This window comes from Odontomachus brunneus, unplaced genomic scaffold (assembly GCF_010583005.1).
Source record: "Odontomachus brunneus isolate Ranch 3 - 2012 unplaced genomic scaffold, Obru_v1 Obru_scaffold_254, whole genome shotgun sequence".
In the NCBI taxonomy this organism is placed as follows: domain Eukaryota; kingdom Metazoa; phylum Arthropoda; class Insecta; order Hymenoptera; family Formicidae; genus Odontomachus; species Odontomachus brunneus.
This window is the reverse complement of record NW_022639704.1, coordinates 85468-113235: the sequence shown is the minus strand read 5'-3', so window position 1 is coordinate 113235 and position 27768 is coordinate 85468. Positions and strand designations below refer to the sequence as shown.

The window sequence follows — 27768 nt, the reverse complement described above, 5'->3', positions numbered from 1 at the left end:
GCAAAGCCAAATAAGAAAGATGGAGAGAGAGTCTTCTGTACATAAAAGGAATATAGAGAAAATAATAAAGAAACGAAGAAAAAAAAATATAGAGAAATATATGTAATTAGCTACGATTGCTTATAACTCGATGTCGAAAGCTGCGTCCATCTTTGGAGATAGAAAGAGCCCAGACGAAATATCAATTGAAAAATATCTGACGTGCGGCGAACGAGACACGTAAGTCGCCTTATTCGTGACATGCCGCGTCACGGTATCGTCGTAGCGATCGGAGCAACTGAAGTGTGAACCGAGTGAAAGGGTTGAGAGACACTGTGTCGATCGTCGAATAAAAATGAGTATCGCGGACGCACATCTGGCTATGACTCCTTCGTAGAACAAGCGACGCGTTCTGCCTCCTTACGGTAAGGCGAGACCGCGAAGGCAAGAATTGACAGACAGCTGTCTAGCAGGCGTGTGCATGTACGCGTCGTTACTATCGATCGACGCAGAAGGCAATTCGCGATCGTCGATCAAACTGATCTATGAGTCAGCCGTTCTGTCATCGATTCGAGCGTTCAGGTGCACGACCGACACGGCGAGCTCGCCCAAAAATGCCCCGGAGCGTCCCTCCGCCGGGGACGCTGAAGCTCCGCTCGTCTCCATCCGCGCGCGTCTTCTCGTAATCCACTCGTTAACCTCTTCGGGGCTGCATTTGTTGAAGAAGAAACCGATTCAATTCTCGAGAGAACATTAATATCACACCTGCCGATCAGAATTTCTCGTCTCCCCTTTTTGTGGTTTCCTGGCTCAAATATTTATTCGCAGCGACGTGTTCGTCACATTTTGATGACATTTGATTGACAATGTTGACAATTAAATTTTTTCCAATATAAGTATGTGTCAGTATCCCTGAAGAGGTCGGACAAAGAGGATCTGCCAGATTTTCAGATGTACAATCAAAGAAATATCAAGCAAGCTAATAAGAGTCAATAGTAATTGATCATTGCGAGAGATTTAATATTTATTTTCAAACTCTTCAATCGCACCTTATTGATCGTTCAGCACATTCTCAAGCTTATTAAATTCAATAAATTTCATATTCCTACTGGCGAATTCAGACACTCTATCTCTCACATTGAACACCATCGTACTTTGTATGGTTTTAATTCCCGTATTTCTAGATTGTATATTGTGGCAAACACAAATGCTAATTATGTTGATTTTTTTTTAATAAAACATCGCTGTCAGATGCTCTCTTCTACGCTTCAATCTTGTTCAATCTTGACGCTAGTTCTTTGACGCTTTTCTTTTTATTTATTACTTCCTATAATCTTTTATTTTTCTGATTATATTATATTACTTTGATCTTCACGCTAGTTCCTTTTCTATCTATCTGCCTCATCTGTTTTTTTTTTTTTTTGTGCTAGAGATTTCTCCTTTGAATAAGAATTATTTATTATCATCTGCGACTGTAAGACGCAATTAAGTTTAACTCGTTAAACATTGTTAAGCATTCCTAACGAGTTGAAAATCTCAGCGGTTCCGACAAAACATCTGATTTTAATTCGTAAAGTTTGCACGTTCAACTCGTTAAGAGTATTTACTAATGCTTAATCAGCTAGGCTTAAGCTTAATGATTTCTAGTCGCGAATAATAACTAACGCTGCTTCTTATTGGCTTGTCTGATATTTCTTTGATTGCCCGCTCGTTAAGATAAGAACCGTCGATCACTTCGAGAGGAACGATTTGTAATCGTTAAAAGGCAATTTTGACGGGCCGCGCGAGAGACAGTCGTGGGACGTTCAATGACGCGCTGCCTCCGCCGTTATCGCACGATTCCCCTTGGCGAAAAATCGCGTCGTTATCTGCTCACCCGAGTTTGCGGGTCGCGTCGGCCGACATTGCTACTCGCGAGGGCGACGAGACGTCATTTGCGCGATAAATGGCTACGATAAATCTACCTCCGGGCACAGATTTCATCGTCATCGCGGAGAACGAAGGGGCCCGTTAGACAAACGTCAATAGCGCCGTTCGCCTTCCCCGTGCCGATTCCGACACGTTTATTAATCCGCGGCGGATGAGCGAGCGAATTTCAGGCCGCGAACAGACCACGGTGGGTCTCGTCGGCGATTTAACCCCCTGAGTGCGGAATACTTGGGAGTTAAGGGGATGCCGAGGTCGATGACGAACTCGGAAAATATCGATAACGCTGATAACGTTGAAATTACCCGACAAAAGACTAACAAACGGATATTTTCGATCAAAATACCGACGAATTTTTATATCCGGTCAGGATATCCGATTAAATTTAATCGGATATTTCCGATCATAATGGCATTCCATCACATAAACCGATGAAAAAATTATGAATCGATATTTCTCACTGGATATTCCCTGATCGGGTACATTTGGTTAACTTTTGTCGGATAATTTCTCTCAGCGTTACTGCCGAAACAAATAGAGAAAGATGAATAGGGTAAAGTGAGTACGGTTTAGACAGTAATACTGAACAAACGCACTGGACGGTGATCAAACTTTCCGGCCAGTTACTGACTACGTTCCGGCTTATTTTCTACCCGGGATTATTTCGGTCTCGCATCGAACAAGCGTATTGTGCGCTCGCCGTGACTGTGTACGCCTTCGTGGGGCAGACGACTCTCCCAGATGATATCTGACTAGCTTTAAATAATGGGACCTTGCTGCGAGTGAGTTCGACGTTCCACGTCGTGAACCCGTAATCAGTTATACTACATTCTCGACTCGTGCGAGTAATACGTTCCCGAAGATGAACGATGCCTCCGTGTGCCCTCGTATAAAATAACAGATACCACCGCGCTGAGAGACGAGAAAAATACGTGGGGCAGGGACGAAGAAGGCGGGAATCGATCGCGTTTGACGTCCGCGTATTCACCCTTTGTTCCTTTGTGCGCGTTTTTTTAATATCCCCAACGATAGCAAAGGGAGTCGGACCAGCCACCAGACGACTTTGTGACGTTTGTTGTACGCGCGCGAGTGTATCTATGACAAAAATTATTCAGTATTAAAGAGCGCTGTGAAGTGGATGACGAACCCTAGAAATATGAATAATGTATTACAGTAGAGACTATTGTCTCTAACACGATTATAGTATCCCTTTTACGTATTCAATGCACATAGATCTTACATAAATTTAGTTGTAAACACACACAGAAATGTTCCTGAAAATTTTCGTTATCGGGACAAACACACGTACGATACGTACAAGCTGCAAAACTTTCGCGTATTAACCCTTCATAGAGCACTGGCACGTAAATCGTACCAGCAACACAGAATTGGCCGAGAGAATCGAGAGCCAATCGGTTCTAAACGCTTTCCCTGAATGGTCACTGATACAACAGTTATATCGGTTGATATCTCTTATAAAAAAATTTAAAATTAATATTTAAATATTAATTAAAATTTTTTTCAGCCTAAAAAATGATATTAAAATCTCTAAGGACTATTTTAATAAAGTTCAAAAGAAAAAATTCACTTGTCATATCCAATGAGTTTTGCTCTATAAAGGGTTAAATAAATATTTGAACTGACAGCTCGAAGTTAATTTAAAAATTCTGTTATCGTTTCTGTCGCATATTGATCAATATTCAAATTCATTATTGCACGTAATTTCAATGCGTAAAAGCATTTGTAACTCTGTGCAACACAATGTAAACTTTACATAAAAATATTTCGTTGGTATTTTCAAGTATGAAACACTCCTGTTAAACACACAACACGAATAACACTCCACGTTGTTGAAAAACTTCGTCGATACAGTCAAAATTCACCAGTAAATCGCGATTCACATCGATTCGTATCGATGATTCATCTATGGGGTGAGGTACGTTTGTAGCACGCAGAGAGAGAGAGAGAGAAAGAGAGGCGCATCTTACCGAGCGGTGACTAATTGTCGCCTCGTTCGCCATCGCTCCCTGTGTGTGAGGGTGCAACGCGTGCTGCAATTTGCAGTCGCATGCGAGGCATGCAGGAAGAGTGCATGCTCGCGCGCGTACCTGGAGGTCCCGGTGCTGCAGATCATTGATCACGCCGGATTAAGGGGGATTTGTCGTCGCGTAGTGGCGGAAGCGTGGGCGGAAAACGCCTTTGGTTGGTTCGCGCTCTTCTCCTAGCCGCGGCGGAAGACACGCGGCGGATCGTCGCAGACTTCCTGCTTCTATCGCGGGGGCCCTGCCTGGCCGACTTAGCGAGCGACTACCATAGACCTAAAGAGCACAGACGGCTTCTCCGTACATATTAATCAATAGAAGAGTCACAGAGAAAGTGATATTCGTAGTCGGAGCTTATATATGTAATGAATGACGCTCATGTATACAGGATATTAAAAGAAAAGATTAAAGGTTTCAAGATATCATTATCATTAATTATTATTATAAAATCAGGATATCAAATTTTTCGCCAATTTCTTTTCGTGAATGCTATATGTTCTGTTGAAGCATTGGACTCTTTCTTTTTTAATACTCCATACACCTGAAAAAAGCGATTCGCCTCCCAATAGACTTTCTCTAATGGATCTTTATCGCACAATACAAAATATAAAAAACATTTTATGTTTTTGCCGAAACTCGATCCGTGTAAATCCATGAAATTTTATGTCAAATTTCTATCCATGTTAATTTAACATTAAGTCGATTATATTATTATTTATTATTTTAACTTTATTTTTTAATTATAATTATATTTATATTTATACATTTATATATATACATTTATAAATATTAATTTTAATTATTTTAATTTAGCATTGAACCATTAACATATATTGTGGTGTTATTGTGACTAATTTGCATTAGACTCATAATTCATCATACACGCATTTTTAAATATTAAAATATAATAAAAAATAAAATTCGTATATAAAAATACAAATTATTAGTGACATATTTTATATACAAAACGTACACAGATAAGTTGTGTTATAAAAAAAATATATGTATTTTTTTTAGATACCGTATTTTTAATGCTAATGTTATATAATGTCAATTTTAGCGTCATTTGTTTACATATTCATGTTATGTTAAATTAATAAAAAAATTAGACTAAACATAAAAATTTTTTATCGTAAGAAAGGACAGTGAAAAAATAGAAAAGAGAAAGAGATAGCATACTGAAAGAAAGAGAGGATGCATTACCTATATAGAAAAAAGATTTCAGTTCGTGTAATTAAATAGAGGCCAGACGGAAAACTTACTGACGAGAATAATTAATATTTCTGTTAACGTGACTGAAAAAAATTCTGAACATTTAGTTCCGTTGAAATTCGGTTCAAGTAAATAAGAAAAATTGGCTGAGCAAAAAGCCTCCTGCAGGAATTTTTCTGCTCCTACCGAGTTTTTGTCTAGTTCCCAGGTAACAGAAAATTTAGCTACATAACAGAACTGTTTCTTCCGTGCATATGATAGCTTTCCCTATTTTGTTCTGGATCCAATTATTATTCCATCAACTGAATAATTGGACATGGAAAGCGTTTGATTCTCTATGGCAGTCTCTTCTACTATAGGGCTGACTTCAGTCCTGCGAGGGGAATGCGTGCGTAGTCTATTTGTTCAGGTCTATGCGAGCGAACGATCAACCGACCGGTCGGCTCAGTCGTTTGCTTGGCCGCGCAACCAGTCCGCACACTTTTTCCGGATTATTACCGCGGATTCATTAAGCCCCGCGGGGCAACGATTGCGTCAAATTGCCGGAACGATGATGCCGTAAACAGTTATGTAAAGAACACGCGATCCGGCCGCGCATCTTTCGGCTATTCGCGATGAACGGCGCGCGCTCCTTCGTGCGTCAGACCGGAGCTGGCGCGATTCATTTCTCTTCTCATTCTTTTCCTATATTATTATTCACATCCCGTTAAATAATATTCTGATAATAACAATGGAAAATGTATATAGTTTGTCTTTTAAGGCACAATATATATACCTAAATAAACTTTCATACTTACCACGACGAGAGATAATCGATGATGGGAACTTTATAATTCTTTCAATTAAATTTGTGAAGTAAATATTCTGTATCAAAAAAGAGTTTTATTTAATGTTAAATTTACATCATACCAAATACATTAACAATCCGTTAAATAATATTCTAATGATAATAAAGGAAAATGTACATATAATTTTCCTTTTAAAATCCAACGTATATACTCAAATAGATTTTTATGATTATTACGACATGAGACAATCGATAATGAAGACAATTCTTAAATTCAAATATATGCGTATATTTTTTGATATTATTTTATCGTTCAATCAACTTATCTACTCTTAAGTTTTCTAATGGGAGTATACGACAAGGATGGAGCGCACCCAAGGATCGTGCTATTCTTCCCTCGCGTCAGTGCTGCTTCCAGATAGTATATATTTCAGTGAATCTCAACATGACATTATAGCACGATAATTAACCTATAAAAAAATGATCCCATAGCGAGCACTATGATTAAAAAAAATAACATATTGCCAAATATCTACAAATAGTGTTTTCGCAGTATTGAGCGCACACACACACAAATGTAAGGAGATGATATGTAAGTGACATAAGAGCGTTGGTGATAAAAATGAGATCAATTAGAATTATAGTATAAGCAGGCACCAAAATATGTCAAAATATTTAGAATAAAATCACTTTACTTCAATAGTTCTGACAAAAATATAATATTTTTGGATCAATTTCAGAGTGTGCCAAAAACCGGCCTTAGGGACCCTCCTTCTTTACATTAATATTAAATTTACGTAATACAATAATATAAATTTTTTGTTCTGTTGATACAGCAACAAAGTTACACTAAACTTTACTAAAAAGTTACACTAAACTTTACTAAAAGTTACATTCAGATCTTTATATTACTTATATTAGAGTTTTGCGGAAGTTATGTATGTGAAAAAGGGCCAAGAGCCTTTTTTCAATATCTCTTATAGTTTTAAGAATATTAGCAAAATATAAAAAATCAAATTTTTTTTGAAGAGATATTTTCATCTTTAGAACTGTTTTCCAGCCAAAATAAATAGTTGGACGATAAGATTCACATGTGTGCATTTCTGCAAATGTTTACATTTTTAGAGATTTTCAGTTTCCTTGCGATTGATGGGCTAAACAATAACGTTTAATATTTTCCAATATTGGTATATTATTATCCACCGTAGACAAATGAACCTGCACTTCCTGACCAATATTTATGCATCCCGCGGAACACATTTCCCATTCGGTCATTAAATTGTTATATTGCCATTTCCATAGCATATCCTTTAATTCGTCAACCGAGTTGTAACTATCTATAGAACTATAAATAAAAAGAGGAGCATATATATTACTAATAATATTTCATTAAATAGATATTATATCATAATTCTCTTCGTGAGGATTTGTAATTTGTTATAATTGTAACTGTTAACAATAATTTGCATACGCGGAAGAAACATTTGGTTCAGTTTAACAGAACTAACTCCTAATGAAATATAAACAAACCAGAAAATTCCGGTTGAAGTACGAAAATTCTATTCGAGTTAACAATTAAAGTTAACAATTAAAGAGACTTTTTCTGATTATCTTGAACAGAATTCTCATAACTTTAACCGTAATTTTCTGTTCGTTCATATTTCATCGGAAATTTGGTCAGTCCAAGCAGACTTTTTTCCGTGCGTGTAACGATAGATTCAAAAAGAGAGTTGCAATAAAATATAACTAATGCACATATTTACTTTGGTATCAGACTCCTTTTTTTAAAGATGGCATCGTCAATCTTAATCCAATTCCATCGGTGCTCTTGGAAAGGTTCTATATTTACATCAATTATAATGAGATTATCTAAACAGTTCTCTATTATATACTTATACATATCCTGATAAAGGTGCTTCGCTGTTGCCAGTGACATAATATTGATGTAATTACTTTTCACCTAAAGAAGATAAGTATATTTGGTTAACTATACAGATATACATGATACAAGTTCATGTATACAAGTCACTGAAACATTAGTGAAACATTTATACAGGATGTCTGACATAAGATTCTCAAAAGCACGTGTGGAGGTAAATTAGGTTAAACTAGATAAAAAATTCTTCTACCATTTTTCAAAAAATCACGTAAAATTTCGAGATATTAACTTTAGAACCCTACACATTAAAAACTTACGTAAACTAACTTACGTAAATTAGGTAAATTTTATTTAAGGATAAATTTTACTCATTTTTATTAACTCTCAAAAAAATGATCGAAATTCGATGTTTTTTCTTTTAAATCAGTGTAAGAATAATTTTATTTTTATATTTGTGATATTCAATAAAGTTGAAGAAGTTATAGTAAAAAACAACGTACATGTTTCTTCAAAATTTACTTTTTTATAAAAAATTCATAACTTTTTTAGCAATAAAATATACAACAAAGAAGCCAACGAGATTTTAAAGAGGAAAAATTTCCTATCTGCATGAATTGGGAAAAAAAAATAATCTTATTATATATAAGAAAAAAATTAGAAGTGAATTTTCGAATAAAAGTTCTAAACATGGGTAAAATTTACCCGAACAAAATTATTTCGTCTTCCTTTTGGAAAATTAATTAAGTAACAAAATAGCTGAGTCATAACTTCCAATAGAAGAACCAATGAATTAATGTTAGACTTAATACAATGCTCCTTACTCCTTTCATTTTAAGAGCTGTAACGTTTGAAAAGTTCATCTAAATAAGTTTTATCTAGAATTCTAAAATTCTAAGGTTCTAGGGTTAATGAAAAGGTGAACCGGAACGTGCAATGTCGTGTTGAGACGAGCTTTGTCTCATTGAAAACAGCTGAAGCGTGACTACCTCTTAACGACAGTAGCTAAGGTAAAGTGACCGTATCGTATGCATATCGCTGAGAAACAGTCACGAATCTCTCAGCTATTTCTAATAAGATTGTGCACCCATAGAGCTTGTTCCACGGCATCGTACGCATCAGTTCCTTAAACATTTTTTATTAATATCTCGAAATCTCATCGTAGTTATTTGAAGAACGGTAAAAGACCTTTTCATTCAATTCCCAACTTATCTGCATACATTTCGATAACTTTACCTCAGACATCCTCTATGTAGCACACTTATTAAGGACAAAGAGAATCGAGGCTAAAAGCCTCATAAAGAATCGACTTAACATAAGAAATCGACTTAATCAATTTCTAATTTTAATTAAACGTTATAACAACGAGACATATTAATTACCGAGTTCTTTTGAACATTATACACTCTGTAAATCAAATCGAAATTTTTCCAAAATTTTTCTTCTTGTTGCACATAGCGTATGAAATACCCCAAACGGAAATTCGTGTTTTTAAAATATCTGAAAAGTAAATTAGCGCTAATTAGTAACAATGCTCACACGGCTAGCAAAAAATTGTGCATTAAGATTTAATTATTGCAGATTTCTACTTAAGTATCCATTTGGCAGCTTTGTCGCCGCAGTCGAGGACCAGGCATTCCCGAAATGGAATAAGTACTTGGCACAGTAAGCATTTTGCATTATCAAAGGTGCCTTCAGGTATTAACTTCTTTACGACGATTTTGTCTAGCTTATTCTGATTAATCGGTGGAATACTCATTTGGCGCATGGTCGAATTGTTTAGACTGTTTTGAATGCGATGGTTTCTTACGTCGTATATAATGAACATGCTGATAATATTACAGAATTAGGGCGTGTGTTATTTAGTGTAAATCATATTATTTTGGTTATCGTACTCACTCCGAACTTTGTATATCTAGGTACTCCATGTAGTAATCCTTACTACACGCGATATCGTACGTAGGATCACGTATCTTCACATTACTTCTAATTTTTTCACTTATGAGGCACGCGTCTAAACCATAATGAAGCACCATGCCGACTTTTTCATATATGCTTTGAGGCACATCAAATCTTCCGGAAAAATCTCTTATAAATTTGTCTTGAAGATCCATTTTTTATGTAAGCTTGTTGAGAAAATGGAGAATGCTGATCTACGCACAGAACTAAGCATGAACTGAGAATGAACAGTAGGAGTAAAATTCATCTGTTCTTATAAAGAAAGAAGGCCTACAAAGAGGGCGTACAAAGAAAGTTCGTATGTATGGTTACTTTAAAGCGTTTGCAAGCGAATCCTAGGTATGCAGAGTTTGTTCATTTGTTACTCAAGGAAAATCTGTCTAGAGAAATCTGTCTAAGAAAATCTCCATAAGGAAAATTCTCCAAATCGTCTAAGATACTATAGGAATATCTATGGGATGCCCTCAGTATATTCACCTATACACCGTAACTTATACACATACTCATACCCAGGGTTGGGAAGTAACGCGTTACTTGTAACGACGTTACTATTTCGTTACTTTTTTTTGGTAACGATTTGGTAACGCCGTTACTTTTTTGTATCAGTAACGAAAAAGTAACGGCGTTACATTTTCTTTAGTAACGAGTAATGAAATTCATCGTTACTTATATCGTTACTTTTTTATTATGATGGCTTCTGTACACAGAACGCGGCGACGCTTGCCACGCGATGAAAGTTTGCACACGATAAACAATTAATGTGCTGCTTTCCGTAAAGCCCATTCTACAATAAACAATAAATCTTAAGTCATAATAAAATTGACCAATCACAGTCGACTATTAGAAGAATAATCCACTGTAATTGGTCAATTTTATTGCGACTTAAAATTTATTGTAGAAAGCCTCTAAAGCGTGGTCTACAATGAGAACTTAAGCCATAAAATCTAAGCTTTAATCTCTAAGCGGTAAGAAATTATTTTTCTTATAATTGACTGTGATTGGTCAACTTCTTACGGCTTAGGATTTAAAGCTTAAATTTTATGGCTTAAGTTCTCATTGTACACCACACTTAAGGCCATCACATACAAAATTCCGTAAGAACTTAAAATGTAAGCGTAAAGAAACCGACTAATCCCAATCGAACACTCGGCTCTTCGTAACCCCTCCATTATTACGAAGAGCCGAATACTCGATTGGGATTGGCCGATTTCCTTACGCTTACGATTTAAGTTCTTACGGAATTTTGTGTGTGATGGCCTTTAAAGGGCGTCGCACACGAATTGACATAACAGTAACGTAAGACGTACCGTAAGAACTGACCAATCACTTTGAGTATCGTCGAACTGTAAGGTCGCCATTTTGAATACTCGATTGTAATTGGTCCATTTTTACGGTACGTCTTATGTTACTGTTATGTTAATTCGTGCGTGGCGCCCCTAAAGCCTATTCTACATTAGTCGCAATCGCAAGATCGCAAGGAAATTGTACCAATCATAATTGATTATTTTTCGGTCGCAAGAAGAACAATCGACTAGTCAATTTCTTTGCGACCTTGCGATTTGCGACTAATATAGAATGAGCTTTATGCAATAATGTGTGTTTCCCGCTTAAATATCTTATATTTTATCTTTATATATGTATAACTTATGTACTGTCTCTTCTACTATTCGTTTTATATGCCGATTTTAATTTTTTTTTTTATAAAAGTAACGGAAAGTAACGATTTTTTTATCGTTATTTTTCAAATAACGGTAACGCGTTGCTTTTATGAATCAGTAACGAGTAACGGTAACGAGTTACTTTTTACCGCAAGTAACGGTAACGGTAACGCGTTACTTTTAAAAAGTAACGTCCCCAACCCTGCTCATACCCATACAATCAGCGCTCCGCCCGCGCGCTCACATATAGGTTAAATAAGGTTAGGTTGGGTTAGATTAACTAAATATATATCATAATTATTCAGTTTACACATATCACCTCCAATATCGATGAAAATATACCCAATCGACGCGTTTTTGCACGTAAAATAATAATCTGGCAGAAATAAACGTTGCTCTGTCCTGTGAAGTGAGAAATTGACAAAGTTGATCAGTACTAAAGTTAGGAAAACTGTCATACGACGATATACAGATCGGTGGCTCCTGCTATCCTGACGGCATGGGAGGTGATATTATTTAAAAAAAAGTTTAAAAACTTTTTTTTAACCACTGACGCGGACGACTGTGCATCGTACTGCGCAAGTGGCTTTGATCACGTAGTACGGGATATTCTTTAAAAAGGGATTCTTAAATTGGAGGTTGCTAAATTGGAGCTCCTACCGTATCCTATATCGCATAAAAAAATTTGAGGTTAATTGTTTTGTAATAATATCACACATTCTCTCCATATGTGGGGATCTTTACGCGTTTGGCGTATTTATCGATACTTTTCCGCGATTTATTCACATACAAATACCACCTTTTTTTATTTTATCTCGTTCAGATCAGGCTGGTGCGCGTTGCGATTACGTCAGCCGAATTTAATCTCGACACGCTCGATGATTAATTCCAATCGAGATACTATTTATTTACAACGCGATCGGCGGGTACATTAAGGTACCATTCGCGATCGTGACTCCGCCGCTTCTCTCTTTTCTTTTTTATCATCGATCCGGGAGGGGACGCGAGTGCCCTCGGGGGCGCATCGTAATATTGAGCCATTGCGCGAATCCTCGTGACATTGAGATCATCGGTCGGGGCCAAGGCTTCGTGAATAAAGCCGCAGATAATATTCATAGATATAAAGCTACCCAGAGGGTTATCTTCGACACGAGAAGGAAAGAAAGAAAGGGAAATAAAGAGGAGGAGAGAAGGAGAAAGAGAGAGAGAGGAAGAGAGAAAAGAGGAAGTGGGAGAAGCAGAAGGGGAGAGAGAGAAAGAGAGACTAGCGCAACCCTAAAAATCCAGTCAACAAAGCGACCCTCTCGAAACGGAACGTATAAATTGCGAAGGTTCAAGCGGCTCTCATTGGAGAACCTCCTCCGCTCCTCGATGAAGAATAATACAACATTAAGACGAGCTCCGACGAATTGCCGGGAGATATCTCGTGGACGTGAGAAATGAAACATCGCTTAAAATACTTTTTAGAGTCGCTCGGAGCGGTTTTTCAAAGTACTCGAGAAGCGATCGATCGTCTCTGTCTCAGTCTCCCTTTTTAGAATTCCATACGAACAAAGAGTGACCTCTGCGTTTAACCCAACGAGCAATATTTTAACACTTTGACAGCTGCTGTCAAGTACTTCATTCGCGTGATTTTATCCTGCCAGCGGCTATCGCTTTATAAAGAAATATTTCTCGATAATAACACTTCACAATTGTAATATTGTAGGAGCTATATGAAGCTAAGTATGTACGCGGATTTACATACAGTCGCGGACAAAAGGGTCGTCCGTTATTTTTTAGGTGAATTTATGAACATATTCGTCTTGTCCAATGAGAACATTCTGTCACTAGAAAACGAATTCGCGAATTGGACGAAACGGAGAGTTGTGCTTTCACAAATTTATCCCAAGAATTATTGATTTTTTGTCCGTCACTTGGAGGGCGTTCGTTCTTTTAAATATCGTTTAATCAGGCGGCAATCGAGAATTTTTCCAAAATCTTGTTTTTAAAATAATATCTACGATAAAGGTAAAACAGCCAATCACTGACATCTCCCAAAGGCTGTTCTTTTTCGAAGCATTTCCTGCACTGCACTAGCATTTCCCGCACTTCTTTTCTCTTCCTTTTTCCACCAACTTTCTGTTTCTTTTTAAGTTCCATGAGTATGCACTGGTTCAATGAAAAAGAACAGACTTTTAGTTGACATTCTAAGATAGGCTGACACTCTAGGAAAACCTGGTTTTTCTTGCGACCAGTGACCAACCTGTTGACAGTTTTAAAGAGATCTGTTCCGAAATCATAGTGTAAGGCAAGAAACTTAATTGCAGTAATAGTCGTAAAAAAAATCAGACTTTTCTAGTGTGTCGATATCAAAGAGGGATGTTAATAATTAATAGAGTGTTTTACCAAAATTTTCGTGCAACGAAGAGGACAAACTTACCGAAATTGAATAAAAAAGAAGACTCATATAGCCAAGTCGTTAATGTCTCCTTTACTGTTGAGAAAAACATCATTAATAGTCGCTTGGGAAAAGTACATGACAGATAAAAAAATATCGGCAGTCCAGGCTGCTCATGAGCAGAACAAAAAAGCTTTTAGCTACGAATAGAGAAAGATAAAGAATTAGTCTTGGCTTCCTAACAGGACCTATAACTCTTAGGCCCGATCTACAATAAAGGCCATCACACACAAAATTCCGTAAGAACTTAAAACGTAAACGTAAAAAAATCGACCAATCCCAATCAAGCACTCGGCTCTTCGTAGCCCCTCCATTATTACGAAGAGCCGAATACTCGATTGGGATTGGTCGATTTCCTTACGCTTACGATTTAAGTTCTTACGGAATCTTGTGTGTGATGGCCTTAAGTAAGGAGTAGGAGTAGGAGTAAAAAATAAGCAGTAAGCAAATTGGCCAATTCCATTCTTACAATTCAAGAATAATCGATTGTGATTGGTCCATTTACTTACTGCTTATTTCTTACTCCTACTCCTGCTCCTTACTTCATCTATTGTAGATCGGGCCTTTCAGCACAATCATACAATCTCAAAGTGGCTTAGCAAAGAGAGAGAGACAGAGAAAGAGAAAGAGTGCTAGCTGTGCGGGGAAAAAAATTACTGCAACATTGTATTTCCATGCAAAAGAATTTAATTTATTGAGACACCATAGCAACATTTTAGTAAATAATGACATTGACTCGGGTGTTATGTGGGCATAACCCCATACTCGCGCGTGTCTACGTGCGGCTGCCGCGAATCGCATTTTACGCGCGCGGCGCACATTATGCGCGAGGGTGACTGCAGCCGTGTGATATTTATCTGCATGCGATCACGCTTAGCCAAGTGGCATTATGTTTCGGAAGTCGGCGAGGAAGGACGACGCGTCGCGCGCCTACATTATGGGACACCTTAGAGCGCGCCCGCGCTTAATGTTACGCAATAACGCCGCTAATAGAGACACATTTGTTGTACGAGCCGACGAGCATTATGGGCGTTATGACACCTTAAGCCGCAACTGCCACCTTACTCCTTAACATCCGCTAACGAGACTGCATCTGCAGGCTCACTCTCCGTCGCGGGCGTCTCGCCTAACCTCGCCTCGCCTGCAATTCGCGCAATGCGCTTATTAACCCTTTAGTAGACGCGTGTGACTCTTGTAAATGTGATTTCTTTCTGTAAGTAGATCTTTGTCTATAAGTAGTTGTGGACGAAAATACGTGTTAATCGTAAAATAAAATTTCTTTGAGCATTACGAGTTTAAAGTGTTAAACATAAAATAAAATTTCCTTAAGCATCATGAGTTAAAAGTCTGTACTTGAAAAATATTTCATTTCATATTGCTTATTGGAGAAACGCTTGTTTATTTATGCATCTGAGTCAGCTTGACCTTTCCGTATTCACTTACGGGTTAAGACGTGAAGTCATCAGTTTTATCACGGTCAACACGCACACTCGAATTTTGGCTAATCGAGAAACGCAACGTGCGCGAGAATTAATCATAAGACAAACATAACTATAAATGGAAACATAGATCTTTTCGATAATTTAATTGCATATATATTATTTACCCATTAATATTTTAAATCGATTTTACTTGCAAACAACCCCAGACTGCACAAATATTTAAAAGATATTTGAAAGAAATAAGATGTCCTTTGGAAGTTTGTGCTGTCTGGGATATTTTAATTGGTCAATAAAAACCTTGTTGTCGGCTTTTTAATATGCTATTTGGTCCTGAATTCACATTATGATTGCACAAAGTGTGAACTCGCACACAGAGAGAACGATTTATTGAATCAAATAAATGTTTCTCTGGAATAGTCCAAACAAATTATTTGGTTGACACAACAAAAATATTTCTTTGAAACTAAGCCACAAATAAATATGTTTGTTGCTTCAAACAAAATTTTGTTCGATCAATCAAAAAATTCGTTTGGACTGTTCCAAAAAAGCGTTTATTTGATTCAACCAAATCGTTCTCTCTGTGCAGAAATGACTTATTTTAGATTGCGTTTGAATAGAATATTCTCTTGAAGTTGAGAATTAGACAGTTTGCAAACAAGACAAACAGGAAAAAGAGAAAACTCATAATGGAGACGTCAGAATGTAAAATTACAATACGTCAGTTATTAAACAACACTCCGCGGAAAGTGTGCGAGCATATAGAAACTAGATAAAGCATATACGAACTATTCACGGAAAATACGTCAATTCCCACGCAATCATTATTATTATTTTATCCCATTCGATCGGAGCTTCGGCACGAAGCCTGAACATCCGATAATTTCACACAATCGCGACTCCTTTCGCAAAACAAATACCATCGGCGTGGGACGTATTACGTGGAAACCATTAAAATCGCACGACGAGCACACTTACTCGCCGCAATAATAAGACGAACGAACGAATGTACGTACGTAGGAAACGAACGAAGTAGAGAAGGACCGCGCCCCGCGCGCTGAAAGTGGGACAGTGAAACGGCACGCGAGGCCCGGACCCACGCATCTCACGTCGAATCTGGGGCCACTTCTCGTGGGTCCAGCCCGCGGGCGACCGTGTGACACATCTTGGAGTCATCTCACGTGTCCGCATTGTAGTTCACTCGGGCAGCCAGCCAGCCAGGCAGGCAGTCAGTGCCCGTCAAGGCTCGTGGAGTCGCGGAACAAGAACAGAAGCAGCACTGACCTTCCTCATACACGTGTTCACATAAAATATTACGATCCTCTGTGCGGTCACGTCCGCGACGATAATTCGCGATTCGCGTCAGCGTCGCGACCGCGTCGCGTCTCTCTATCCGTCTTCCTCGCACTCTTACAGTCGCGAGTCTCCTTGTCTTCTGATTTAAATCGCCGCTGAAACAACGTTATCTTCTCCTAATTTTCCTTTTCCTCTTTTTCTCTCAGAAAACAATTTTAGGACGTGTTCAGGTATTCCCGGTTGTCGTTATTCCTTGAGATGGCTGAATTTTGTTGCTGAATTTCGTCATTGAATTCTACTGCTGCATTCTATTGTTGAATTTTGATGCGGGATTCTATATTAGGATTCTATTTCTGGATTTTGTTGCTGACTTCCATCATTGAAATCTATTGCTACATTCCGTTGTTGGATTCTATATTTGAATTCTATTTCTGGATCCTGCTGCAGAATTCTGTTGCTACATTCTGCTGTTGAATTCCGTTGCTAGATTCTATATTTGAATTCTGTTTCTGGATTCTTTTGCAGATTTCTGTTACTGAATTTTGCATTGCTGGATCCCATTATTGAATTTTATTGCTGCATTCTGTTGTTGAATTTCGTTGCTGGTTTCTATATTAGATTTCCGTTTTTGGATTCTGGTGCTGAATTCTGTTGCCGAATTTCGTCATTAAATTCTATTGTTGCATTGTACTGTTAAGTTTCGTTGCTGGATTCTATATTACAATTCTGTTTTTGGATTCTGCTCGCTGAATTTTATTTTTAAATTCTGTTGCTGAATTTTGAGTTAGATTCCGCCGCAACGATAAGAAAGTAAACCCTCCCCGCTCTCTTTTTTTCTCTTAGCGGCTCTCTTTTACATTCTCTACTTTGTGCTTGTTCGAGATTTGAAAATTCCACGCGGAATGGTTAGCCAGCAATTCCCGTGATTTCGGCTGAGATTAGCTGGACTGCATTATTCAGAGCTCGGGTTGGCGGGACGCTCGTGTATATTTATAAGCGGGTTCCCGCTTGCGGGACGACGAGTTCCACGACGCGAGAAACGTCTTCTCTTTCTTTCTTTCTTTTCCTCTTGCAACCTTTGGAATATCCGTTCCAATCGAGCGCAGCTGCGAAACGTTCTCCGGTTCCGAGCAATTTTAGATCACCGCTCGAATAATGACAGGACAGAATCTCTCTATAACAGGTCGGCCAATCCGTGTCTCATAGACGCGCGTTACCTTAACGTGATAAAATATTCAAATAGCTAACATAAAGTACCTTCTTTGAAAGCCGCTTCTTCTTCTTATTCTTCTTCTTCTTCCACCACGATGGTCTCTCAAAAGATTTCTCTATCACCCGAGAAGTCGTGATGTCCCGTTCTTATGCCCCGAAAGCCTATATTTACAAGTCCCTAAATAGCTTAGAGATAGCCGTAGCGCGCCGGCCGACAAGTCGAGTTCATAATTTCGGCTCCTTCGAAGTCCCAGAAAAAGCATATTTAATGCGAAACGTAGAATAACGCGAGCGTCGTGGATAAAGAGGGAGCCGACGGAGGTGGTGTATCGTATCTCACACGGTATAATCCCCCGAATTTCTCGGAGTTTTCCTTTTTATGTCTCTTTCCTTCATCGCGCGGGACATTAGCGAATCGCTCGAGGACCCACGCCGTTGCGCGGAATAGCGCGCGTTGACCTCTTTAACGAGCTGACAGGGTCGGACTTTTACGTCGCTGTAAATTCAGCTCGTTACAGCTGTATCGCCTTCTCCGGGAGTTTACCTCGAGGCCGACGCGTTTCGGACGGCGGGCCGGCGTTTTCGCGAACAATGAGCGAGTAGAATTCGTGACGCGCCGGTATCCTCCTCCGTGGAGTCTCTCGCGGGCACGACGAGCTCTTAATGATCCCCGTAGAACATGCTCTCGTACGTAGAGAGGGAGAGAGAGAGATAGATTACGGCGTGCGTTCCTCGACGTTTTACAGTACGAACGAATTTCCGAAGCGAAGCGAAACGAGCAACGCCCATTATCTGCACGATAGGGTCGTCGACGGGACGTTATTGTACCATGAGAAAACCGCGAGGAGGAATCCTTGGGCATAAGTATAAGAAGGAGAGTAGGAGGGGGAGGAGGAGGAGAAGAGCCCGTCCGAGTGTACGAGCAGGCTAAAGGAAGACCACGAGACGGTAACTTGATGCTGAAAATTATCGTTCATTTATCCGAAATTTTTTATAGGATCGTTACACGAAAGGAAGAGAATTGAAGAGGAGTAATTGGATCTATTACAGCTATTATGCTCGCATAATCAAGGAGCTGCGCACAATCATAAAGAATAGGACAAGGAAAGAGAGAGATATATATTATTTAAAATCTGAATCATATTGCATACAATCCCGAAAAAGAAAAGAAAGAGAAAGGTCAAGTTTTAAAAAATTAGATTAGGTTTCAATATTGATTCAATAATATTATATATATATATATATATATATATATATATATATATATAATTATAGTAATTTTTAGTAAATTTTAAATATTATTAAATAAAATAGTAAAATAATAACTTAGTAAATGTACTAAATTTAATAATTTAATAATTTTTTGAAAAATAGGACAAGGAAAGAGAGAGAGAGATGTATTATTTAAAATCTGAATCATATTGCATACAATCCCGAAAAAGAAAAGAAAGAGAAAGGTCAAGTTTTAAAAAATTAGATTAGGTTTCAATATTGATTCAATAATATTTTATATATATATAATTATAATAATTTTTAGTAAATTTTAAATATTACTAAATAAAATAGTAAAATAGTAACTTAGTAAATGTACTAAATTTAATAATTTAATAATTTTTTGAAAAATAGGACAAAGAAAGAGAGAGAGAGAGATGTATTATTTAAAATCTGAATTATATTGCATACAATCCCGAAAAAGAAAAGAAAGAGAAAGGTCAAGTTTTAAAAAATTAGATTAGGTTTCAATATTGATTCAATAATATTTTATATATATATAATTATAGTAATTTTTAGTAAATTTTAAATATTACTAAATAAAATAGTAAAATAGTAACTTAGTAAATGTACTAAATTTAATAATTTAATAATTTTTTTGAAAAATAGGACAAGGAAAGAGAGAGAGAGAGATGTATTATTTAAAATCTGAATTATATTGCATACAATCCCGAAAAAGAAAAGAAAGAGAAAGGTCAAGTTTTAAAAAATTAGATTAGGTTTCAATATTGATTCAATAATATTTTATATATATATAATTATAGTAATTTTTAGTAAATTTTAAATATTACTAAATAAAATAGTAAAATAGTAACTTAGTAAATGTACTAAATTTAATAATTTAATAATTTTTTTGAAAAATAGGACAAGGAAAGAGAGAGAGAGAGATGTATTATTTAAAATCTGAATTATATTGCATACAATCCCGAAAAAGAAAAGAAAGAGAAAGGTCAAGTTTTAAAAAATTAGATTAGATTTCAATATTGATTCAATAATATTTTATGTATATATAATTATAATAATTTTTAGTAAATTTTTAATATTATTAAATAAAAATTTAATATTATTAAATAGTAACTTAATAAATGTACTAAATTTAATAATTTAGTAACTTTTTGCTCAGTATATTATTGGGAATTTCAATTACACTGATCTTAAAGAAAGAAAAAAAGTCAAATTGTTTAAAAAAAATTAGATAGTTAAAAGAGATTAGTGATCAGACATCTTTTTTCCAAAGTTAGATTAGATGTTTCGCTGTTGAAATTATTGCAAATGAATGGAGAAGAATGAAACATCCGAACAGCGCGGTGTCTACGTTTCCGAGCGCGCCGAAATTTCGTGCTCGTGGACGGTTCTTGTTTTTGCAATCGCAACGGTCGATTATTGGCGGAACGCTCGTTGGGCGCATGGGACCGTGAGCGGCTAACGGTACCGGACCCTCTCGTACCCCAAACCCGCTCCCGTGCCGTCCTCTGTGGACCGCGCGACCCTGGAGGTGCACCGTTACTCGAAGAAGTCCCGCGCGCGCGCGCGCGAGAATTTCTTTCGCGGCGTCGCACGCTCGGCGATTATAATTACGCGTTCGTAGTTCGACGCCGGGGGGTGGGGGAGGGATGCGGTCGGTCTTCTTCTTCCGGTTTTCACCGTGGCCGCGTATGCTCGCCGTATGCGCGGGCCGTCGCCTCGCATTAATCCGCGAAAGGTCCCGGCGAGTTGCCGGGGAACGATGCCGGAACGAGCCGGAACCGCGCCGTAATCGCTCCTGTTCGCCGTATTCGCCGTGTCATTGTTCCACATGCGGACAATTAGCATTTTAGAAACCGCGCGTTATTCACACTCTGTTAAGAAGACCGCGCCTCTTCAGTGCGGTAATCATAATTCACCGTGGCGTAACCGCCACGGCCGTAATTATTCCACGCGCGTAGATTAAGTTGATTTTTCGCAGCGCCGAACGAGATTACCGTTTTAACGAGTATCGAACGACGCACGTAGGGAATGTTCGCTCGGAGATGTGAACGTGCATTAATTGAGGAAGTATCCAGGCAGGTGTACGTAAATCTGGCGGCGACTTTACAAGTCGATTTGTAAAGGCCGCGTCCCGTGTGAATAATTCACACGACATCCATATTCATTTACACAGAATGACGATAAAAAATTTGTTCAAACGATAAAAATTTATTCAAATTGATATGTAATGTAAAATGTGAAGCAATTGGTAATATGAGAAGCTAAGTGTAAGTTTTGGTAAATTTGTTTCCGCATTAGTACACGAGAAATTTTAAGTTATTGTATGATGGAAATTTAATAGTTAAGTCAATATGGTATATTTGCCTCGTAAATGTAATTATTAACAATTTATTAACAGTATTGTAGAGTTTTCATCGTCAATTGTCTCACGTCGTGATAATCATGAAAGTCTGTCTGGAAATAATTAAAATTTACTCAAAGTAATATGTCATATAGAATGTAATATAAAAGTCTGAGTGTGACTTTTAATAAATTTATAGCTGCCTCAATACAGCAAAATATCTACACCTTAATATATTTGCCTCATAAATGTAACTTAAGATATTGTATAGTTTTCATCTCGTGTTGTGACAATCATGAAAGTCTGTCTGGATATCATATGATAGAACAGAAAAGATTTCAAGAAAGTATGGGAAATTTAGAGACCAAAGAATAAAACTGTGCGCGTAGAAGTAACTTTTCCCAAGAAGTATAGAATGCTTTCAATGACTTTGAAATGTGTAGCGTGTGAAGAATTTCCATGCTGACCTGGAAAGGTATACGAAAATATACTACAATTTATGCAATTGTAAAATGTATCGCAGAATATATCTGATCAAATTATTCGTTCGCTGCTGTCATATACAAATTTCCTCTTCAGTACGAGTATGCACTGAGAAAAAAACAACTGGATCGACAAAATCGATCAAAGAAATATCGTATCTATTTAACGTACGTCTCGGTACAACAATAAGTTGCGTTGGAATGGTTATATCTGCATCTGATATAGTAATATAAACGCAACTTATTGTTGCATTAACGTGTATTTTATCGAATAGATCCAATATTTCTTTGGTGGCCGAGGATTGGCGATTTTGTCGACCTAACCGCTTTTTTCTCAATGCATCCCAATTGCGCAATGCAGCTCTCGTAAATTCTACCGTTACTACGCTACATTATTCAGCAAGAATTCTCTGCGTGTAGAAACTAATTTCGCGACAAACGCTGCGTATCGTGCAACCGTTTCCTTCCTGTTTACAGACGCGCCGGTCGTGGAGCACCGTCAAGGACGCGTGTCCTTGCACGCGGAGATGCCGTCGTCGAAGGCCAAGCGCGAGCAGGCGCTGCGTAACATCCTGGCGGCCAGGAGGCGGCAGATTCTGAGTCAGCGTTTGCATGAACCGACTCGGCTCCTCTCGAGCCGCACGCCGCGGCCGAGCGACGCCACCTCGAAGGATCCTCCGGACATCCTCGAGACCCAAGAGACCCGCCACGGCATCTACGTAACCAGTGCGCGAACAGAAGCGACGCCTGAGGAGGGGACTCCTCAGTCGTCGAAGAAAGTCGCGGTCGATCCCGACCCGACGAGGTCGGAAGTAGAATCACCGACCCCAAAGACGCCGCAGAACGACACGTCGTCCTCGCCGACGACCACCGAAAGCCATGAGGGCGTCTCCTCGACGTCCATCCACCAGAAACCGAACGACACGGACGCACGCAAGAAGAACACCGTGTCGATGCCGAAGTCGTTGTACAACCACTTCCGGCCGGTGGAGAGCAACATCCCGGTCGAGGATATGTCTCAGTTCCTGTACTTCGGCCAAAAGCTGCAGCCGGACGCGCAAAACGTCACCAACGGCGCCGGCAACACCTCCAGTCTCGTGGAGACGACGTCGACGGCCTCCCGCAGGAGGTACTCCGCGAAAAAGCCGGAGGAGCTCGTCAATGAGGAGATGAACGTCGCGCTGGAGCGCCGCACGGTCGAGAAGAACCAAGTGTCCAGGATCAAGAATACCTACAGGAGTCCAGGCGGCGGGCTGTACCTCCGGAAAGCGAGGCCCGCGGACGTTGTATCCAACATGATCCCAGGCAACGAGTCGAGCCCCACGCTTGGCGGCTCGGACACCAGGAGCGAGGTCAACACGGTGGACGACAAGCCCCGCGCCGAGCCGTCCGCTCACGCGGAGCCGAGAGGAAACGATACCCACGTGGTCCAGCCGGCCACGGCGACCCAGATTCCGCGGCAGCGTCAACAGCAGCTCGCCAGCGCGGGCGATGACGACACTGTCGACGCGAAAAGCGAGGTGGACGCGATGTTTCCGAACGGGACGGCCGTTGCTTCGCGTCAAGTCGCTGAGAGCCACCTCAAGAGTGATCTCGGAAAGGACGGAGTCGAGGTGAAGACTGACCAAGAGAAAGAGGCAGCGGGAGGAGAGGAAGCGAAGAGCACGGGAACGAGGAGCACGGAGAAGCCGGATCAGAGGTTGGTGACTGCCGTCGAAGTAATTCCGACGTCGTTGCGAGCCAAGTCTCGCGACAGCAACAGCATCGAGACCTCGTCGACGGCGAACCACGAGGACGCGAGGACGACGCCGGCGCAGCGAGTCGAGTCGTCGACGCTGCGGATCGTCGTGCCGGAAGGCGGGAGCTTCGGGCGCAGTTTCGCGATCGAGAGCGAGCGGGCTCGTCAAGGTACCGTTAAGCAACAACCGGTCGATCCCGCGGCGTACCGACCGGTTCGCGTGCCAGCCGCCGGGGATACTGCTCCGAAATCGCCGTCGACTCCGTCGCCGACGGAGTCGGCCGCGACGACAGGTGCGGCCGAGCCGAGCCATCAGCTGCAGCGACAGCAGCAGCCGCATCAGCAGCAACACGTGTACGCGTACACGATAACCAATGTGACGCGATTGTTGCGCAACTACAGCGTACCTGGATCAAGCGGCGAGGAACGAGCAGGAGGAGGAGGAGAAGGAGGAGGAGGGGAAACAAGAGGAGGTGCAGGTCGTCGTGGTAGCGGTGCCGAGATAACGAGCGGTGGATCGTCGCAGCGGCGTCAGCAGCAACAGCAGCAACAGTCGCAGCTGCAGCCGCCGTCGCCGCCGCCGCCGCCGCCGTCGTCTTCTCCTCTTCTGCTTCCTCGTGCTGGCGACGGTATAGAGCCGGCGCTCGCGCCGACAGGACTCAGTGCCGGCGCGACCGTCGAGCCAGCCGCAGCCGCTGGAGCGCCGTCCAGTGTCGTGGTCGTCGGTCTGGTGGGGGAACGACCGAGGGAAGTAGTCCCGCAAGTGCAACAGCAACGCGCGAGCAGTCCACGGGCGACCTGGGCCGCGCATCCAGGCGCGAACGACAGTGCCGTGTCGCCGACGAGGCCGGCCGTGAAATCGGCGGAGACCACAAGTAGAGGGTCCGTGAGGTGGAATCACGCGAAATCGAGGACCAGTGATCAGGAAGGTGTTAATGACCGCAGGTTCTTGAGAAAGAGCGCCAGCGCAGTGCTAAATCAACGGTCGACCATCAACGAGGAGGCCTCGTTCCCGCTGACGAGCAAGCGCCGCCGCGTCTTGGCGCCTCAGAGTGCACTCTCTGCCACGGCTGGTAGCAGGAGAGTGAAGTCCAACGATCGGGAGAGGACTGAGAACGCCAAGGGTAGAGTGTTAGTGGTGAACGGGCGGTCAAACGGGACGGTTGCGGGTCGCGGCGAAGGTCCAGGCGATGAAGTGCCGGGTACTCCTCCTCGGGAAGTCGCCAGCGGGCTGAACGAGGTACCGCGCGACAGCAGCGCGCAGGAGACATCACCAGCCGCGATCACCAGCACCTTCGCAACCATGGTGAATTCCAGTAGCAGCGCCAACGCGACCGACCACGCGGCGGACGCGACCGAGCCGTCGTTACTCGTGGACGCGACCACGACGACGGAAGCGAGCCAGCCTGACGTCTTCACGCAGGAAGACGTCGTAAGATTCGATGAGAGCGACGTGAACGCAACGACCGTGGTGGCGGTGACTGAGCAGCTCAGTAACGCGACCGCGACGACGAGCACGCCGTCGCCGACGACGACCACGGGGACGACCAGCGCGCCGACGGCGCCGGTTTTCCCGGTCACACCCAAGATACTGGTGGAAGCCGACAAGACCACCAGCGAAGGGAGCTCCAGCCTGAGGCCGTCGAAGCCGCCGGAAGCGAGCAATCGGCCGTTCGGCATCGCAGCCGACTTGGACCCGTCAGAGATCCAGAAGAGGTACCGGGCCAAGGAGACGACCAGCACATCGACGACGACGACGCCGGCGGCGATGACGGTCTCGCCGATTCAGAACGACGCTCGCTCGCTGGGCGACGCGAGTGCTGCTCCAAATGGCAGGCCGGAAGTGTCCAGCGCGCCGACAGTCGCGCCGAAAGAGAGCAGCGGCAGGCGCGCATCCGGCGAGAGATCGCCGGAAGTGCGGGCGCGCAACCTGTCGGACAAGTCGAAGGACGAGGATGTGCTGCCGATCATGCATCTGTACAACACGTCGGACATCTTCAACGGCAGCGGGCCGATGGAGGGGTTCGCCCGTGGCACGGAACGGCCGCGGCTGGTGCTTCCGGTGAGCACCTCGTCGGAGGATGAGGAGGCAGCTGCCACAACGACGGCGCCGACCCCGACGAGGAAGAGCGCGTCAGCCACGAGCGCTGGCGCGACGACGGAGTCCGGCGGCAGCACGTCGACCACCGTCCCGGTACCCAAGGCGCGGGAACCGATCACGCCGGGCTCCAGGAACAAGGACAAGCATGAGGAGAGCCGTGAGGCCCAGGATACCACCACGACGCCCAGAGGCGCGGCCTCCTTCGCGCCCGTGAGCGGCAACAGGACGAGGTACAGGCCGTCGTATCATCATTCGATCCTGCCGGAGTACAACGACACCATGTACCCCACCGTGCTCAACAGGACGTTCCTCGAGATCGGCCCGATCTCGGTGAGCCCGCGCGAGTCGATGAACATCAGTGAGGTGATATCGAAGCGGCACGACGGCGACGCGATCGCCACCCAGGAGACGGTCGCCGTGGTCAGCTACATCTTGGCCACTCTCGTCGTCTTCCCCATCGCCGTCGGCGTCGGGCTCATACTCAGAAGACTGATACTTAGGAATCGTAAGGTGAGTAAGGACGTGCGGTCTTTTTTAAGAATCGAATACGATATATCGCATCACAGTTGGGTCGCAAATATGATTTCGAGTCGCGTCCAATTTTGTATCGCAAGTGCCAATCTTGAATCGCGCGCGATTTTTAATCATAAAAGAATGATGGGAATCGTAATGTTTAAACAGATATCAGAAATAACTAAATCAACTTTCTCTCTCTCTTCGTACTGCATCAAAATATTCTTTGAAATGTTCGCTATAAGAAAACACAAATTTTAATATGAAAGAATAGTTAAAAATGAAAGCATAATGAAGCTGAATAGTGTTTTCTTAAAAACATCACTTAACCTTATTATGCTTTCTATATGAGGCAAAATTGGAGACATTTTTACAAAACTTGTTTATTTCCGAATCATTAGTTTCCAAACGTTTTTAAAAGTGATTTATTAAGTGACGGAATGACGAGTAATTTTGAATTGCAGGCGCGATTTTGCGATAAAGGTCCGATTGCGTGTCGCGTTGCGATTCAAGAAAGAAAAATCGCAGTGCCTGCGATATATCGCAAAAGCGCACATCTCTAGTTCGAGGTTTTGAGGTCGCCATGCCGCGCCGGCCCGGCGATCGGGATTAGAAAGTATGCGGATCGCCGGCGGACCGCTCCGGACCGATTCGTGCCGCGCGCTCTGCCCTGATATTTCGTTTCTCTCTTCCTCTCTCTCTCTCTCTCTCTCTCTCTCTCTCTCTCTCTCTCTCTTTCCGCGTGATCGAGAACGCGATCCGATTCCGTTCTGCTGAATGTCGGAGACGCGCGCGCAATTGATCGTGGAGGTGAGACGGAGGGATTTTCGCAAGTCGCGAATTTTCACCTGCAGAATTGGATAACACGTGCTTCCAGAATAATAATCTTTATTAATGAGACTGCATATACATGTCATCATCCGAGATATACGATAAATGCTCCTGTCGTGAATCTGAAAATATCCTCACGTGCAGTGCAATCTCGTTCGAAAGTCTCCCGAAGAGAAAATCGAAAGAAAAACGGCGAAAGTCGAGAAATTGTTTTGAGGATCTGCAGGCGCATTGTTGGGGTTAATCCTTTATTTGGCAATGTTGCTCTCAATCAAAATCCATTTCTCATGAACTATATCCAAGAACGAAAGATGCAGGACTCATTTTAGTATTATTGCTCTGAAGCAACGTTTGATTATCCGTTTTGTTGGTCGATGTCTCAGTAGTCTCGATTTTTGTAAAGTGATTTCCTAGCTCCAAATCTTTCATAAATGTCTTGTGGGAAAAGGGAGAGGGGAGATTTTACTGAAAATTATTAAAAATTAAACTTAATTGTGTCTATTTATAGACATATAAAAAATAATTTAATAACGATTAAGCATACAGCAAAAATAGAAATTACTGCAAAAGTAAAGCTGTTTCTGTCCTTATTTAAAAATAAGTAGAAGAAGAAGCAAAGCTATATTTATCAGAACTAATTTTTTTTAAAGCCTATCTTTGTTAGGAGCATTTTAAAAATTCTCTGAATAGAGATAAA

General features: G+C 41.3%; 2 protein-coding genes across 2 annotated transcripts in view; one reads left to right on the top strand and one right to left on the bottom strand.

Moving 5' to 3' along the window:
- Window positions 1-6196: 6196 nt before the first annotated feature.
- Window positions 6197-9986, bottom strand: LOC116852740. The gene is made up of 5 exons (XM_032833369.1): window positions 9722-9986; window positions 9412-9651; window positions 9205-9322; window positions 7710-7906; window positions 6197-7291 (listed from the first exon to the last, which is right to left on the bottom strand). Exons 1-5 carry the CDS (start codon window positions 9934-9936, stop codon window positions 7078-7080), a joined length of 984 nt encoding a protein of 327 aa, XP_032689260.1. The 5' UTR covers window positions 9937-9986; the 3' UTR covers window positions 6197-7077.
- A 7783-nt stretch (window positions 9987-17769) lies between these two features.
- Window positions 17770-27768, top strand: part of LOC116852753 (mucin-5AC-like) — a 41317-nt gene continuing 31318 nt past the window's right edge. Inside the window, exons 1-3 of the mRNA XM_032833389.1 lie at window positions 17770-17797; window positions 18661-18774; window positions 22366-26237. Of these exons, the coding sequence (XP_032689280.1) occupies window positions 17770-17797; window positions 18661-18774; window positions 22366-26237 (4014 nt within the window). The remainder of the gene's footprint in view (window positions 17798-18660; window positions 18775-22365; window positions 26238-27768) is intronic.

What these genes read in the sequence shown, in the direction of transcription:
- LOC116852740 (XM_032833369.1), bottom strand. Translation starts at nt 9,936, where the DNA reads ATGGATCTTCAAGACAAATTTATAAGAGATTTTTCCGGAAGATTTGAT. An exon ending in CTAGATATACAAAGTTCGGA is followed by an intron (nt 9,652 to 9,721) that starts GTGAGTACGATA and finishes TAATATTATCAG; the next exon opens with CATGTTCATTATATACGACG. An exon ending in GCTGCCAAATGGATACTTAA is followed by an intron (nt 9,323 to 9,411) that starts GTAGAAATCTGC and finishes TTTACTTTTCAG; the next exon opens with ATATTTTAAAAACACGAATT.